The 16,471-nt window shown below is 46.0% G+C and overlaps 1 protein-coding gene across 1 annotated transcript in view; it reads right to left on the reverse strand.

Moving 5' to 3' along the window:
• Positions 1-540: 540 nt before the first annotated feature.
• adgrl2a (adhesion G protein-coupled receptor L2a) overlaps positions 541-16,471 on the reverse strand; it is a 97,657-nt gene continuing 81,726 nt past the window's right edge. The window contains exons 16-23 of the mRNA XM_053430822.1: positions 16,318-16,384; positions 12,323-12,414; positions 9,074-9,242; positions 8,723-8,851; positions 7,601-7,697; positions 5,785-5,913; positions 5,079-5,096; positions 541-3,186 (exon numbers count right to left, since the gene is read on the reverse strand). Of these exons, the coding sequence (XP_053286797.1) occupies positions 2,336-3,186; positions 5,079-5,096; positions 5,785-5,913; positions 7,601-7,697; positions 8,723-8,851; positions 9,074-9,242; positions 12,323-12,414; positions 16,318-16,384 (1,552 nt within the window). The 3' untranslated portion in view covers positions 541-2,335. The remainder of the gene's footprint in view (positions 3,187-5,078; positions 5,097-5,784; positions 5,914-7,600; positions 7,698-8,722; positions 8,852-9,073; positions 9,243-12,322; positions 12,415-16,317; positions 16,385-16,471) is intronic.

Consider the following 16,471-nt stretch of genomic DNA (forward strand, 5'->3'; position numbering starts at 1 on the left):
AAAAATTGCGTTGTGACGATCCGAAGCCTCATATAATTGCACAGAATGTCACATAATTGTTAAAAGAAAAAAAAGAGTCAAAACAACACGCAGCCCACACAGTATTATGTGCACCGGCTCTGTCGTAAAGTGCTTTTTTGGGGGGGGGGTTGTTGTTGCTAACTTCTGAGTCATTTCCTTTAACACCAAATGCTAAACAGTGCAATTTCTAGCCCCCCTGCAGAGATCTGTCACTCCGGTGTGATATTAAAATGCTTCAGAAATTAGCATTAGCCTACCTGAGGCACACAGCCACACAGGAAGCGACTGTGGGCTTCGGCTGCAGCAGGCAGTAATTAGAGCAAATACGTGTCATAGGAAGACATATTATACATAATATATTTCTACAACCGCAGCCAAGTGTAACATTGACCCCTTGTTAGGTCCATGGACGCGCTTCCACTCCTACGTGGCATTAAAGACCAGGTTTCTAACGCGCCAGGCTTCTTAATGGTGCCAGGACTATAGTTCTCATTCAATAATATACTAAGTGGACGATGCTGTGAACCAGTGACATTTTGAACCTTTATTAGTGTTACAACCACACAGAGGAACATTTACAATGCAATTTTCCTACCTGAGTTTCTCATCTTTGAATCACATGGAAAGATTTGGCTTCTCTAACACATACGGTGAAATGAGCTCTACACTGCAGCGGTTGAAGAAAAGCAGAACAAAAAAAAATAAAAAGCAAAAAAATCCCAGAGGGGAAAAATAAATCACCAATTTACCTTCAAGGTGCTCGGGACTTTACTTATAACCTGAGTCAAAAGTGTCTTTTTTTGTCCATAGCAAAAATAATTAAGCTTGTTTCATTTTTTTTTCATTTCTTTTTCTCAAATAGTACCAAAAACAGAAAAGCATCAAGGAGCAACTGGCATTTGACAAAAAATCTCACATTTATTTTATTTGTTAAACAAGTGTTGAACTTTACATCAGTCTTAAGTGATGAGCCCCTTGGTAACATGTTTACATAAAAAACATGAGCTACAGTACAGCATGTATACCAGTGCTGGAAAATATTCACACATTTCCCACTTATCTTTTGGAAAGATTTTTAATAAATAAAAATGTCCATAACCAGGCGGAAGAACTACATTTATGATAGGAGCTCGCTGCCGCTCCGCCCATCACTCTGCTGTGACCGTTCAGAAAGCTCTATTTCATTCAAAATTACACACAAAAACTGTGCAATGCATAAATCACTTTCACTGGGGGGGGGGGGGGGGTCTGCATCCCCCCATTCTACTAAAGTAATGCTGAATAAACATATTACGATGGGTGGTATCAATGGAACTCATTAAGCAAAAAACACTGTTCACAAGTGGAAAAACTGTGGTGATGCATCTTTGAAATCTGCCGACTCCTCCGCTCTTTTCAAAAGCTTTTAATGTTCAACCGTAACTACCATGAATGAAGTGTGGGAACCATAAACACACTGTATAACATATGTGCAACTTCTACACAATAGTCTCTCAAAACGTAAAATTTTGCAATTAAAAGGTTTCTTCATATTTACGTTTTTTTTCCCATGAATTTTTATTTTACACTAGCAATACAACAAAATATATATTTCAGCCATTTTCCTTGACAACAGTTCAATGTACAGTTGAGAAAATATAAGGCCAGGGGCTTGATTGCTAGTGGTTATACAATCCAAACTTCATGGTGAACGACTCCGGGACCTTGGATTCCTTTTCTAACAGTCCGATAAGGAACGCTCCACAAATATTGTCCGGGTCCTGGTCCAGGGGTGTTGTTTTGTTCACGATAAAAAACAAACAAACAAAATCAACAGGTTCTAACGAGGATGTTTGGGAGTGTATGTACAACCTTGAGACCGGGTCAATTGATCTGATGTAGATGGAAATCATTCCGTCCTTTCTTTTTTTTTGTTCTTTTCTTTTTTTTTCGTACCTTAAATTTTTCTCAATTATTCAACAGCAGCAGCACATTTAAATACATAGTTGGCTTGTCTCTTTAAAACTGAATTCTGACTCTGTATTTTATGTACAGTCTCATTAAAACTCTGCACTGCCGTCGCTGTGCGCCGAGTCCGTTGGTCTGAGGACGAGGGGGAGAGTGGCACGTTGATGGGGGAAAGGAGATGGCGATGCACATGGGGGGAGGGGAGGTTTGTAAATGGCTGACGTGAGTGACGGGGACTCTAGGCTTCTCCTCAAACATAAAACAAACTCTGCCCTTCCCCTCACTTCTCTTTCCTCCCCTAGTGTGTCCTCCAGGAGGAAGGGGCTGCAAAAGTGCAGGAAGAGGCTCGGGGATGATCTGAATACATTTAAAGGCTTGTCACTAACTGCATCTGTCCTTCCCGCACGTCGCCTTCAGGGATGCAGCCCTCTTTAGTAATGGGAATAATGTAACCATCGCTGCTCCCCCGGCCTATCTGGTAATAGGCCTGGAGCTGGTGTCCGGCCCTTAAGTTAGGCATGCTCTTGTAGTAAATGTCCTCGTTCTCGCTCCTCTTCGACGGCGACAGGTCCTCCACCACGTCGGGGCTGCTCTCCGGGTACGGCGAGTCCCTAAGATTAGGCATACTAGTGTACAAGGAGTCTCTGTTTGGGGACTGCAGACTATCATCAGGGTCGGTGGGTTTCAGCTCGCTGACGAAGGTGTCAACTCCCCCGTCCGTCCTCACCTTCTTCTGGGGTGCGTACAGAAGAGAGTGAGTCCGCTGGGGGATGAGGGGCGCCTCCAGCTCCTGCTGATGGTGCAGCTTGAGGCCCACGGTGTCACGCGTGTGCACCAAAGACGGAGCGTCGGCTACGATGGCGTCGTCTTCGCTGCTGCTGCCCCCCCCTATCACCGTCACCTTGGGCGGAGCCCGCTCCACGTGGTGATGGTGGTGGTGGTGGTACTGCGGAGGCTGCTGGTGGTGGGGCGGGTGGTGTAAACTTGGGTGCTGCTGCTGTTGGTGGCTTTTGTTACAGGCACGCAGGTTGTTGTGTACTAGCTCGGAGATGATCATTTTCTCGAAGGCAGCATCGTCCAGACTGAGGCCGCAGTCCACTACCTGCACACTGTTGCCAAAGTCCCCGTTGCGCAGCGAGTAGCTATTATTAAAGTTACCATTTAGCGGTAGAGTATCCATTGCACTTGTATCCCTCACCGCACTGTTCAGCGAGTGCCCTGCAAAGAGAGGGAGACGTGAGGGGAGTTCACATTAGTCACGACTAATAAGCATGGAGGAAACAAACACGGGTTTAATGCTGTTCAGGATGCAGTTTCACAAAGAGAACTCCAGTCAAATCAAGCCATGCCGTAAATCCGTTAGTAGGCACAATCCTCAACATACAGGCATGCATTGTTGGCAATGAGAAACCATTTTACTTTCTCATATATACATTTTGACTTTCCCTTTTTTTTTTTTTTTTACATTGCTTCAAAATAAGCAGAGCACTGTGCATTTTAGTCTGCCACCAATGTGACTAAGCAATGAAAAAGATCCCAAACAACATTAAGGAGAAACACACTGGAACAGTCATCGACGTCACAACACACCGGGCAAAGGTAGATGTCCACAAGGATGAAGCCACGGACGGGCAAGCTACAACACTTACAGGTTGTCTAGCAACTAATAGGTTGTGCCGAAGGAAAGAAAGGAAAAGGACGGAGATGGGTAAAAGATAACATGGACAGAAAAAAAGGGAAAGTAGTAATGTATCAACATGGGACAGCCATCGCCGCTCCCACTACAAGGGGAGCCCACAAGCAGCACTCCACCATCACCACACACAGCAGGTGAAAGGACTCACTTTAGACAACTCACATCATGTCTGTCTGCTCAGGCTATCTGGTCTAAGAGCAGCTGATGTACAAAAGAAAGTAAAATGATTTATTGTAACATGGAGAAAAAAATCACTCAAAAGGAACAACAAAACAAAAAAGTAAAAAAAAACGTCTTAACTGCAACTTAGCGAGAGCAAGGGTTCAGCAAATGAAATCAGCAAGCATCCAACAGCTTTCCCTTTCAGGAATTTAATGCCAACGGCTACTTGTTTTTTTTCCATAGCTGTTGTTTTCTTCCTCTTTTTTTTTATTTTAGACATTATTTTTTTTATCCATTAGTTGGCAGCTTGTGCACCCAAAGCTGGCAAAAGGTCAGAGGATGCCCGTAGCCCTGGACTTGGCATCCGTCACAGCCACAGTTCCCAGTGAGACCCCCCCCTGGTCACGAGCAGAACCGCTCAGGAATAACACAGCCGCCGCCGAGGTCAGACGCGGTCATGTTAGGAATTTCTCAAAGCATGGAGGTCATGGAAAACAGCGGCGGAAAAAGATAAATATTAGTTATGCAATGATTGAGTGGGGAGATAAAGGAGAGAATGTGCTCTGCTCTGTGTTCTTAACAGATCCAGACATTCAAATTAAGACGAATGGGTTATTCTAATGAAATTGCTTCAGGTTGTTAAAAAGTCCAGATTTTGCCGCTTTAGAAAGATAAAAATGACAAGAACGGTATGTTTTGAAAAGACGAAAAATGGGCAAATAAAGAGCTGCTGCCATGACATCCATGTGTTGGTGCCCGCTAGGAGGCAATTTAGTGTCCAGACAGGTGTTGTCTGCAAAGGTGTGAGGGGAATCATACTGGACGCTGAGACTGCTGAGTGCCACAGGAGGAAAGCAAAGAAAGAAGAAAAGGAATTTCAAACGAAAGAAAGAAAAAGTAAAGAAACCAGTCTGATAAATGCTCCTTTCTTCCAGAAAAAACATTTTTGATCCGTTAAATCACAAATTAGGCAGAAGAGACAGAGAAGCAGAGGAATGGGTATTTGCGATAGAGCTGTCAGATCTGGAGGATTACGAGAAACGCCCGGAGTCGTCTTCTTCTTTTTTTGTCAAATTTCTGTTCAGATTAGTCGAATTCAGGCAGATCATTTTGTGAACCACTTGCTCACTGAGTGTGTGTTAATGGCCTAAAGTAAACCAGTGATTGTGCCAGGGTGTTGGCTGATTTTTTTAATAAGCATGCTGAAAAAAAAATTACATTTGATAGGCAAAGTTAAGTTTTACTCCCATACTTGTCTCTCTGTAGTTCACTGGAGGGGCGCACAGTGGAGAAGCACAAAACACAGAGAAATCCCATTTCAGTAACGAAACAGAGGAGCAAAGATAATCACAGCACAGTCGTTACAGTGTGATATATGCTTACATGCCAAATGTGTTTGTGTGTATCAGCTATCAACAAACATATCTACACATACACAACTTAATGCAAAAGTTGCATCGTATCTGTATTGACCTACATGGACTTTTCGTGCAGTTTAACAAGTGTTGAAGGGAAAACTCCCAACAAAACACAAAATGTCATCAATCACCTGATATCTCTGGACCATAAATCTTCATAATCGTGCAGTTTACACTGTAGCTTCAAGTCTACACCACTGTTTACACTATCTGAATCTAGAATGTGCAGTATCTCTTTACCATCTTAATCATTGTGTCCCGTTCAGAGTTTGAGAAACATGAGAACACGGAGAGGCCCGATCGAAAAAACAAACCACAGAAAATCTCCGTCCCACCAGAAAACCGGTGCATGCTCCCACACACACCCACACACACATTAAGTACTCTATCAAGTATTTGGGAGACAATGATTGAGAAGGAAAGGCGATACTGCAGAACACCCTGCTTTTAATCTGGCCTCCACATGAGAAACAAGGAGGGAGAGACAGAAAAGAACGAATCAGAGCCTGAACGCATGATGAAAGTATTAAGTAAGCACACCTGGCGAGTTAAACACTGGAGCCGTGGGGTTGTTACACACGATTGTCTCAGCCAGCAAGGTGTTATAAGGGTTGTTAGTGCCTTGTGGTCGCAGAAGAGGGTTTGTTAGTAGATAATTCCCGGTCATTCCTGGAAGAAGGGGCGAGACAGAAGAAGCAGATCAGTTGCAGAGCGTAGCCAACAGAGACTGAGAGTGTCATGAAGAAGAGAAGTGACGGGGGGGGGGATGAGGGATTTTTTTGTTAGGCTGGTTTTTGTCTGTTGTGGCGTCATCCCGGGTATCTGGCACCAAAAAAAAAAAAAAATATGAAACTAAGCGCTTTATCTTAAAGTCGAGAACGTGGAGGAAAAGTTTTGAGAAGCGACAGAACGGCTACGTCTGCAGGCTGCCAGAAATAATTGCAGGTCTTCATCACATGGACGCTGATGGAGTTTAAAAAGCAGCTGCTTTAACTTTCAAGCTCATTTGCGTTGCAGATTGTTCAGGAGCGATTACATTTATAAAGACGTGTTAAAGACATTGGGCTAATTATTGCATCCTGTCATCTCTGCTTTTTTACGAGTCAGATTGACTTCTTATTTTGTGTAAATATCAATTCACAAAAATATTCCCTATTTGATCGTGATCTGAGGTTCTTCCTGTGTTAACTGGATCCAAATATAAAACCTTCCCAATGTCAAAAAGATAACTTTCCTAGTTTGAATATCAAACTCTTAATTTGTAGACATTTGTAATGTCTTTTTACAAATACTCAATCTGCCTTTGAGTTTTCCCCGGTTTGCCGTGTGTTCTCCTGTCATTCATCACCTGAGTTAAATGCCATCTGTCATGTTGGGATTTCTCCGGGGACGAATTTAATGACAGGGAAGTGCTTCCAGGAGATAGAGCCCTGCGTTAGTGCTCGGCCTCTCCAGGGTAACTAGGCTATTACACCCCAGAGTGATCAATATCCAACCTTTACATTAAGATCCCCCGGATATGGAACTGTGGGGGAAAAAAGAAGTCGTGCTTCTACATGGTCAGAGCGAGGCAGAATATGCTTCAGAGCTTTCGGATGTAACGTTTTCACCTTGTGGAAAGTGGGGGAAAAGCGAGAAAAAAAAAGAAGGCGGTGGTGAAGCGCAGCAGCGACAGGAGTCAGAGGAGGAGAAGAGCAAAGTTAAACCCCCTCAGTGGAAACCCCTCGCATGCTTGGAAAGCCATCTCAGAGGCAGCAGAGAGTCCAACCACGCACTAAGCGCTCCAGGTCAGCCAGAGTTGAACATCATCTTCTCATCATAATATTTGTGCTCAAGCTAAATAATAAATGACAGTTTTTTTCTCCCTCCCTCCTTCCCTCACAAAGTAACGGAGGCCACCGTATGCCAGGCAACAAATAGCCCCTCTCTCTCTCTGTCTCTCTCTCTCTCTCTCTCTCTCTCTCTGCGTGTTAGGTTCGTCCTGAAATAAAACTTGATTTCCCCCTTTTGCTGTTTCGAGTTTTTGTCTCCGTCTCCCCTGAGCTTGGCCGTGAACTAAGGACAGGCAGCACTTAGATAAAAACGCTCCCCGCGCCTTGCCCCGATGTGAGAGTGACGTTACCAGCCGGGACGACAGCGCGCACAGAGTATGTGAGGATAGATTTGTGTAATCCCTCACGGGCAGGACAGAAGAGAGAGGCCGCACTGCTCGGTCTCTTCAAGCAGGAGGCATCTATTCTGATTACCAGAGAAGGATCCTGTCCGGCCGGTGTGAGCTCACTGGAGGTATTTTTAGCGTGGATGATGAAATGTGTGCGTAGGTGTGCATGTGCAGAGAAATGAGGTGTGAACTGACCTTGGTTAAGGGTGGAGGTGCTGTTGATGTCACCTGAGATAAACGAGGACTCGGTTTGCTTTCTTACGGTGTCATTCCACATTCTCCTGATACGACTCTGCCGGGTCAACAAGGGACAGTCATTAGGACTCTGAACAAGCCCGCTCACCTTTCGGGGATCAGCTTTCATTCATCTCCTGCACGAACATACACCCCCCCCCCCCCATCCCCCTTTCACACGCCTGCTAATGTGCTGTGCAGCGAGGGCAGCGCTGAGGCCAGCTTCCTCTGTGTAGCTGCTTTCAGACATGAAGGGAACTGAATTAGAGAACGCACATTGTCTGAGTCAGAGGCTGCAGACGCTGGTGCTTCCAGCCCCTTGGTTAAAAAACTAAGAATAATGTCCAAGTGAGTCCGTGTGAGAATTATACGGAAGATTCACCACGAGCAAGTGGGCGGATTGATGAGGTTTCTAATGGTGTTGTTGGGAAAAATGTCTGACTGGAGTATCTCCTGCTCCGTTGTTCATATGTGGAAGACAAACTCCATGTTTTTCCGAAACTGACGAAACTAAGTCCTGAAGCTCCGGAGTTCATGTCTGGAAACATCTTGTGTTTTTCTTATTTTAAATCAACTCTGAAACGACTGGAGCTGCAGTATCTTGTTTTAAGGCTCGAGATTAAAGTGTGAGGTTTCCCTATGGGCATAACACATCTGGATGTATTATCTTTTAATAAGCTCTATTAGCCTTTTCATAACAAAGAGCGTAATGCAAACATGTTGTTCTTTTATAACGTCATCTCCCCCCCCACCCCTCAGTAAATATATGCCTGCATTGCTCTTTAAACAGTGCTGTGCCGGTTTGCCCATGCATGTGACGTTAGTGAGAGGAAAGATAAAAGCGAGTGCTAAAGGGCCGGAGCAGGAGAGAGCTCCTCATGCAGGACGGCAGATGCTGCTTGTAAAACTGTGGCAGCGTGTTCTGTGTCTCCTGATCCGACTCTGAGGCTAGGAAGCAGGACGTGCATCTATTGGGTGACACCTACATACTTGTGTGCATTCTCATGAGCTATTGTGTAAAAACTTTAGCATATAAAACAACACGTGTGATGAGTGTGTGGGAACAGGAAGCTGCCGGTCTACCTGGGTGCCAGAGGAGTAGCGGGCGCTGGTCCGTGTGGTGGAAGTCTTGGCGGAGCCGTGTGAGCTCTCGGTCGGCAGCCCGCCGCAGCAGTACGTGTGGCGGAAGCACTTGCTGTACTCTTTGCGGACCTGCGTGAGCAAACGGCGCAGTGTTTACATACAATGTTGACTTTACATATGACTCAGCCCGAGATCCTGAGGCAAGCGGTGTTTGTTCTTTATATCAGCCCGCTGCGGCGGTCGGTGAATTCCGCACGCCGGCGTGAAGGGTTCGGCTCGACCGCTTAAGATTCAAGAAATAAGAAAAGAAATGATGTGTCTCTGAGCACGTGGGACGAACGAGAGACTTACTTTCTTCTGCAGGACGCAGTGGAAGATAAAGATGAACATTCCTTGGAAAGCGTTGAATATGGTGAAGAGGTACGCCATGACGATCGAGGCCTCGTTGATGAAGAAGAGGCCGAAGGACCACGTCAGGCCCAGCAGGAACAGGAGGGCGAACGCACCCATGACCCAGGATCTAAAACACAGACACGAAGGAGGGGGCAACATTAGCATGAGAGGCGTTCAGTCACAGTATAACAACTGGGAATTTGAAATCGCCAACAGGATGGGAAACTGCTTCCCCACCGTCCCCACCGTCCCCACCCCTCCATTCACACACACACCCACTCTCAACCCGAATGCAGCTCCTGTCTTCAAACAGACGAGAAGGAAGCGAAACTGTGATCTGCTATTTGTTCTAACTTTTTATGCATCAGAAATAACAGTCCGGCATAAACAGAGAGCACAGGGTGTTTAAAGCGTTACCGACTATCTTTGCTAATTAGGATCTAGTGAGTGTGTTATTAGAAGTGGAGAACCAGGCGGACGTGGAGAGAGTTCAAGGAAAAACTGAGACACCCAGCTTTGTGTGTGAAGGTCCTTCGGAGCCTTCAGACACCAGCAGTGGGCACGGTTCAATGCTCAAACACACAACAACAACAACAACAACAACAACAACATCGACAACAAACACTGGATTTCATGATGATGGACGGGGGTGACAGCGAACACTCGCATGGACAGTTGATGTGTAGCTTCCAAGTTGCAGGTTTGGAGAAGATGAACCGGCCAAAGTGAGAAAACGAAAGAAAGGAGAAGAAATAAAACGAGAGGAGAGAGAATAGACTACAAGCTGAGGAGGAGACTTCTGGGCAACGTGCGCTTACTTGATAAACCGTTTATTATCTTCATAGCTAGAGAGCATGATGAGCAGGAAAAGAGAACACACAGTTAGATCAGAGCGCAGAACAGCGTGGGTTAGTCGGCATATCTTCAACTTTGATCCAGGGGAGATCAGGGGAGGCAATTACAGTCTGACAAGAACGGAAACGTGTGTATTTTTTTTGCTGCTGGAGATTCAATTACAAACATCCTGTGTGAAGCATTCGGTCAGAGCACATTGTCTTGTGGTTGAATTTGCATTTGCGCTACTGTATGCGTGGGTGATGTTCTGTGGGCAGCATCATCTGAAGGTGTACAGTAAAAGCTTACCCAGGCAAATCTGTATTATAGTAGCCGTCACAAACGCGATAATTACTGGTGCGGAACAGAGAGAGAGAGAGAGAGACAGGAGGAGGAGAGCGGTGGAAGAGAAAAGGAGAGGGTGTGGGTTAAGTTTGCCTTCACGTGCAACATGCAATGACACCGGTGGACAGCAGAGTGTTAAAACCAAAAACTTTGGCACAAAAGCAGAAAGAACAAAAACAGCACAAGGAAAACCGCCATTAATACATTAATTAACAGGTTGTTTTTGTGCAGAATAAACAATCATTAATCTAATCTGATCGCAATGAGTACGGCAGACTATGAGGGTCATTTAAGGGTGGGGAGGGGAGTTCCATGATAAAGTCATATTAATATAAGAATAAAGTTTAAATAAAAGCTGTGATTTGACCAACATACATAAGTCATGGTTCTACGAGAGTAAAGTCATAATATAGTTAAACTTAGTCGTTAAAATATGAGAATCATTTTTTAAATTTAAGAGAGTTAAGTCGTAATATTACAATAATGAAGTCATAATTTTAGTATCATAAACCCCCTCTACGTGTTAGAGGGGGAATAAAAGAGGATCAGCATGTCCTCCGTGTTAAAATCAGGAATGTGGAGCTTTCAAGTTTTTCAAATTAGTTTCATAAATAACATAAGACTTCATCCTTGGGTTCATCAGCACCAGATTATCACAAGTTCCAGGACTTTGAAAAGATTGTACAAGAAACTGTGTCTATTCAGTAGAAAGAAGCTCAGAGACTTGGAGTAAGATGCCTCTTCTGTGCAGAATGAAACGTTTGGTTGTGCTCGACCATAGAAATATCATAAGAAATATGATATTCAAGGGAGTTCAGCAGTTTCTAAAGAAACAATGAGATTGGTTGAAGATGTTGGAGCGAGCACAGATTCCCCTTGTTGCTTATTTTCCAATTTTTTACTTCTTTATTCTTTAATTTTATGACATTCTCCCTCATTAAAGCTGAGTTTACTTTTCTTCAATATGGCCCTAACACATTCCTTCTTATGATAAGGGAGTGGAGTCTAACTCAAACAATGGCTGTTTTCACGGATTGCAGTTTTTACCACAGTCCTGTAATGTTGCACACATTCATTGAGGAAACAACATAACTGTGGATAAAAATAGCCGGTTGTGGAAGCTGATCTATAATAACTGAGATGTTCTCTGACTCTGGGAACATCTTTGCTTCTGTGAGCAACAAAACCAAATAAACCCCCAAATGGAAGTAGCCCTGAAATGCAGCCCGCAGGAAACAGCAATAAATACTGTGATCACAACAGTGCAAAAAAACAAAACAAAACAATTAGTGCTTCGGAAAAAAAACTCGAAGCACAACACGTCGTAAAAAAAAAAAGAAAAGTGGAGGGCGACTCGGAGAGCGTGCTTGGGGGGGGGGGGGGGGGTCGTGCGGTGGCGGCTGTGTTGGGAAGGAATTTGTCTTTTTTCTCTTTCTGGGTTCAGAAGCTGGAATCTATGAGCGAAAAAAATAAAGGGTTTGATATGTTCCAGCGGGCGAGTGAGCGAGCACACATGGTAGCTGTTCCACTGGACCCCACCCACAGCAGAGCCACCAGTTCAGAGCTGGGTTGAAGCTTCAGAGTGATGCTTGTCATGCCAGTGCAGCTCTGCGGCCGGTGGCTTGGAGCGAAACAAAGGACAGAACGACGACTCGCAGTCTGTGGAGGCCGTCGTGACGTGCAGGGCCAACGCCAAGAGTCTGAGTCAAAGCCTGTCTCACATTTAACATCTTTATAGAGGCAAAATAAAATATCCCTCTGTTGAATCCATTTGATGCGGACCACTTCTAACTGACCCCCTCCCAAAAAATTAAACGATGCGTTTTCTTATATTTTTAATCATTCGCTCGCTACGTCCAGCACTGAGACTTGGCTTTGAGCCTCTAATGCTTTTCCCTTTATAAAATATTGTGAAGTAAAAAAAAATCATTACCTCAAAAGTAAAAGAGCCGTATTCTTCCCGGGGGCGGTGGCAGCAAAAGCACCAGTGTCACATTGTGTGTAGTGTGTGTTCAGCGCTTTACTTACTTGATATTCTCCAGTCGGCTCGAGTCCGGTTTCAGGGTGGTGGTGTGCTTCACCATTTTGTACATTGTGATGACCAGGAAGATGAGATTGAGCTGTCAAAACAGAGTAACGGCCGTGTTAATTCATGGAGATGTACGATTCAGAGATATCACAGAGGCAGGGGGGGGGGGGGGATGGGGGGGAGGGGAGAGGAAAAAGAAACTGTTAATTCGTCTGTAAAATATATTAAAAGAGGAGAGCCTTCAAATCCCTGCATGTCCACAGACTAATCCAATAAACATCTATCGTTCCGGCCGGGCTCAGACGGGCTGACTGGCGCCAAATTTAGTGTCATTCTATATCAATAAGAGCATGGAAATGCATTAAAATCCATCACTGTAAAAAAAAAAAAAAAAAAAAAAAAAAAGGAAAAAGAGGAAGAAAGAAAAAACAGCCACGCAGCAGCCGGCTGGCAAAGAAGTCACAGGGGAACGAGGGAGGCAGGAGAAACAGGAGACCCCTCTGGTAGCGAAAAACCTACATCTCATTTTACACAGTGAAGTATTACGAGGTGAAACCAGGTAACCAGGTAGAGTTTCTCCTCTCTCTGCACGGGGAGATGAGAGAGAGAGACAGAGGGGGAGAGGCTGGGGGGAGATGGCGTCCGCCTGCTTGTTTTCGATGTATTCAATCTTAAGGAGCCGGTGGCACGTATCGGGTTGAGGCGAGGATGCGATGCGCCGCGTTTAGGCGCTACCTTAAAAAAAAAAATCAATACTGTGATTCAGAACACGGAGGCTGGATGGGCCGGCAAATAATTTACTTCAAAAAAAACATTTCTTCTGGGGCAAACCAGTCCCCGACACAGCGTGTACATGCACTCACAGCAGCCGAACCAGACTGTGTTTGTACTGCAAGCCAGCCATGTATAAATGATGTCAGGGAATATCTGAGGGAGAGAGAAAATGAAATGTGTCTCCAATTGTGCATATCAAAGCCTCAGACAGATGCAAAAAAAAAAAACAAAAAAAAAACACAGCAGACAAATACAGTATGCGTGAGCTCCTTGTATCTGTGGCATGTGAATAGAAAAATAAATGATGAAGACAAGGAAAGCTCTCTCTCTCTCTCTCTCTGCCTGTTGTCTTTCACACAGACCAACAGTGGAGATGGAGATGCGCCGCTGCTGGAAGGGCATGAAACAAGCCAATGACCTTTACGAGCCCGACTCAGACCACGGCCGTTCCCTCTTGAGCAGAAGTGATCCGTGTTCCCGGTGCACGGCCGCTATCAAAAGAACCTGCCTGCGATCGATACATCACATCACCCCCCCCCCCCACCCCCCCCCTCACATGCAATCAGCTCACGCGGCCGCTCACAATAACCCAGGCGGTGAAAGAGAGGGGACGACGAGAAGGAGAGAAAAATGGATGGTGAAACCTTCTCTCATCTCCCAGACAGGCACTGAAACTGTGTTTGGGTTTCGCGGCCATCAGCCATTATTTCTATCAGTCGCCTGCGTGAGTCAGACTGTGGAGGGGGGGGGGGGGGGGGGCAGCTGAGGAGGGGACAGGAGGGCGAGGACATCAGCCTGGAGTGGTGACATGGATCCAATGAGACAGAGGAGAGGGACACAGTACTTTAAAGTAACCTAGCAGCACGGCACATGTTCCCACCCCCAACCGACATGCTTTCGCAGCCCTTCCCGGGGGAGCCCCCCCCCCCCCACTACCTTTTTTTCTTACTGGAGCGGCGCTTCGCCTCGCCGCTGCGCTCTGTCTCTCTGTCTCTGAATCATCACTGCAAGCCATGCAGAAGCACCTCGCCACGCTGGGACGCAGGAGAAAGCTTTTTTCTGAAGTGGACCGTGTGTGTACACACTGAACTCCAAATGAACTGCCTGCAGATAAAATATTAAAGGTGCAGATGGAGCTGTCCGGGTGATAGGAACTGCTCGCGACATGTCATGATCCAAGAGGCCTCGTGTTGAAGCTATCTCAAGCATACTAATGGCTCCCCCCCCACCACTCATTACTTCCATGTTCCCCCTTCCATGGAGCTAATACCCCCTGTGCCCAGAGACGGGGCGGCCTCAGCCTCGGAACACGGATCTGAATGCCTTCCACCGGCTTTGTTTTCAGTCGCTATTTACGACCCGTTTGAGCAACGAGCGGAAAGAAAGAAAGAGAAAGGGAAGAAATAAAGGGATGAGGAGAAAAAAGCATGACCACCCGAGGTCAACAGCAATGTTACTTGGCACAAACATGGCCGGAGTGGCGACGCTCTGTTTCCTCTCCTCTCTTTTTTCCTCCTCTGCTCTTGTGGCTTTTCCCCTTCCCTCCCTCTCTCCCTTCATTGACAAGGACAAAGCCAATTTGTAGAGGAACCAGGGTCACGGATCGCGTGGACAAACCTTGTTCCTGCACGCTCCCCCGAGACGCTGCCTTCCACAGTACTTTGTCTTTTTGAGTCAATTGTTGCACAGGACCAGAGGAGCGCCGTGCGCCGCCCGAGCACACATTAGCACTGCTGCAATACATTAGCTCCTCGCGGGGTCACGGTTCTATCTCTCCGGCCATCGCCGCCGGGATCCCGATCATCCCTTCCGCCGCAGACACATTTTTCATGCGAGTCATCGTGGAGGCGGCGGGCGATTGGAAAACAACGAGGGCCGAGTCGAGGGGGGGGAGACGGATTCCTGTGCGGCTGACAGAGCTTCTGCTGACACAGGGAGCTGCTTGTTTGTTTTGATACCATATTTGCTTTCCCTCAATTATTAGCTCTCACATGCAAAGCGATGGTGGAGGAAAAGAATCAATGAAAAAGGAGGGAAAAAAAGGAAACAACCATTTCACCATTTCCTCTTTTTATCCAACACAGACATTTGTCAGCTCCCTCCTCTATTTTTAAACGCTACATCGAGAGGCAACATGTCTCTTTTAGGAAGCTGTGAAATGCAGTCCAGCGTGCGGAGTCATCTTTTATTCATTTTGTTAGCGCACAGACAAAGAGCTGAAGCTATAGCTTTACTCTGAGAGGCTGCCAATGGCTGAGCGGAGACTTGCTGGAGTTTGACATGGGTGCCCCCTTCCCTCCACTGTGTTTTCAGTGTCAGTTTGATGTTCAACAGAGGTCACTGCATCTGTAGATACAGTGGCAACCATTACGCTGGATAATGAACCCAGCGCCTGAACAAATATCACCCTCCCTGCGCAGCGGCAAGACGACCGCGTGGAGCTTCCTCTTCCCCGGGTGCCGCGCGAGGGCAAAGTCAGACGTGGAGTGGAACCACTGTATCTGAGGAAATACCACCTGCTATTTCATTCCCTTTTTTTGCGCGGGGAGCTAAGACTCCCCGAGGTCTCATTCTTCTGAACCTCTCTGATGGAGCGGGAGATAATAATGTCATGACCAGTAAATAATTGCATGCCTCAATGGGACATATGTCAATAGGATATGCTGTATGTCCTTCACCCCCGATGGTCCTTGACCAAACAGAGGTGCCTTTGCTGTTCCCCCCTCTCTCCGACACTGTCATGTGCTATTTACTGCAGGCGGACAAACACACGAGGAGGCGGATGCAGAGGAGCATGTATAAAAAAAGAGAAATATTGTTCTGTACATGCTGTGAAATTCAGCCTTGGGGCCATTTTTAATCTATTTTCTTCCCTCAACCATAAATACAGTAAACCTGAAGGCCGTTTGGCAAACGTCTGCAGTGCAAGACTTTACCGCGAGTTGTGTAAATGCGTTTTTTTTAAAAGTACATTATCAAATCCTGATCCTTGTCGTCCGGCGAGAGAGGGGGAGGATTGAAGGATGCCTCGGAATCTTTCTGTGCCGCAAAATTAACCTGTCATCACCGAGAAGTCTCGGAGCAGAAATCCTGCTGACTTCCCCCCCAGTTCAACCATCTCACTTCCTCCATCTCTCTCCGGCATCGCTTTCATCTCACACTCTCAGTCCCTTCCGTACTCTGTCAGTCTCAGGATTCAAAGGGAAATAAAACAGCTTACCATGATGATAAAGGTGACAGGTCCAATAAAACTCCATATGAAATGATTATCCACACTTAGCCAGCACCTGTGAGGGAGAGACACACACACACACACACACACACACACACACACACACACACACACACACACACACACACTTCAGGTTGGGGGC

The sequence above is a fragment of the Pleuronectes platessa genome, chromosome 9 (genome assembly GCF_947347685.1).
Source record: "Pleuronectes platessa chromosome 9, fPlePla1.1, whole genome shotgun sequence".
Lineage (NCBI taxonomy): Eukaryota > Metazoa > Chordata > Actinopteri > Pleuronectiformes > Pleuronectidae > Pleuronectes > Pleuronectes platessa.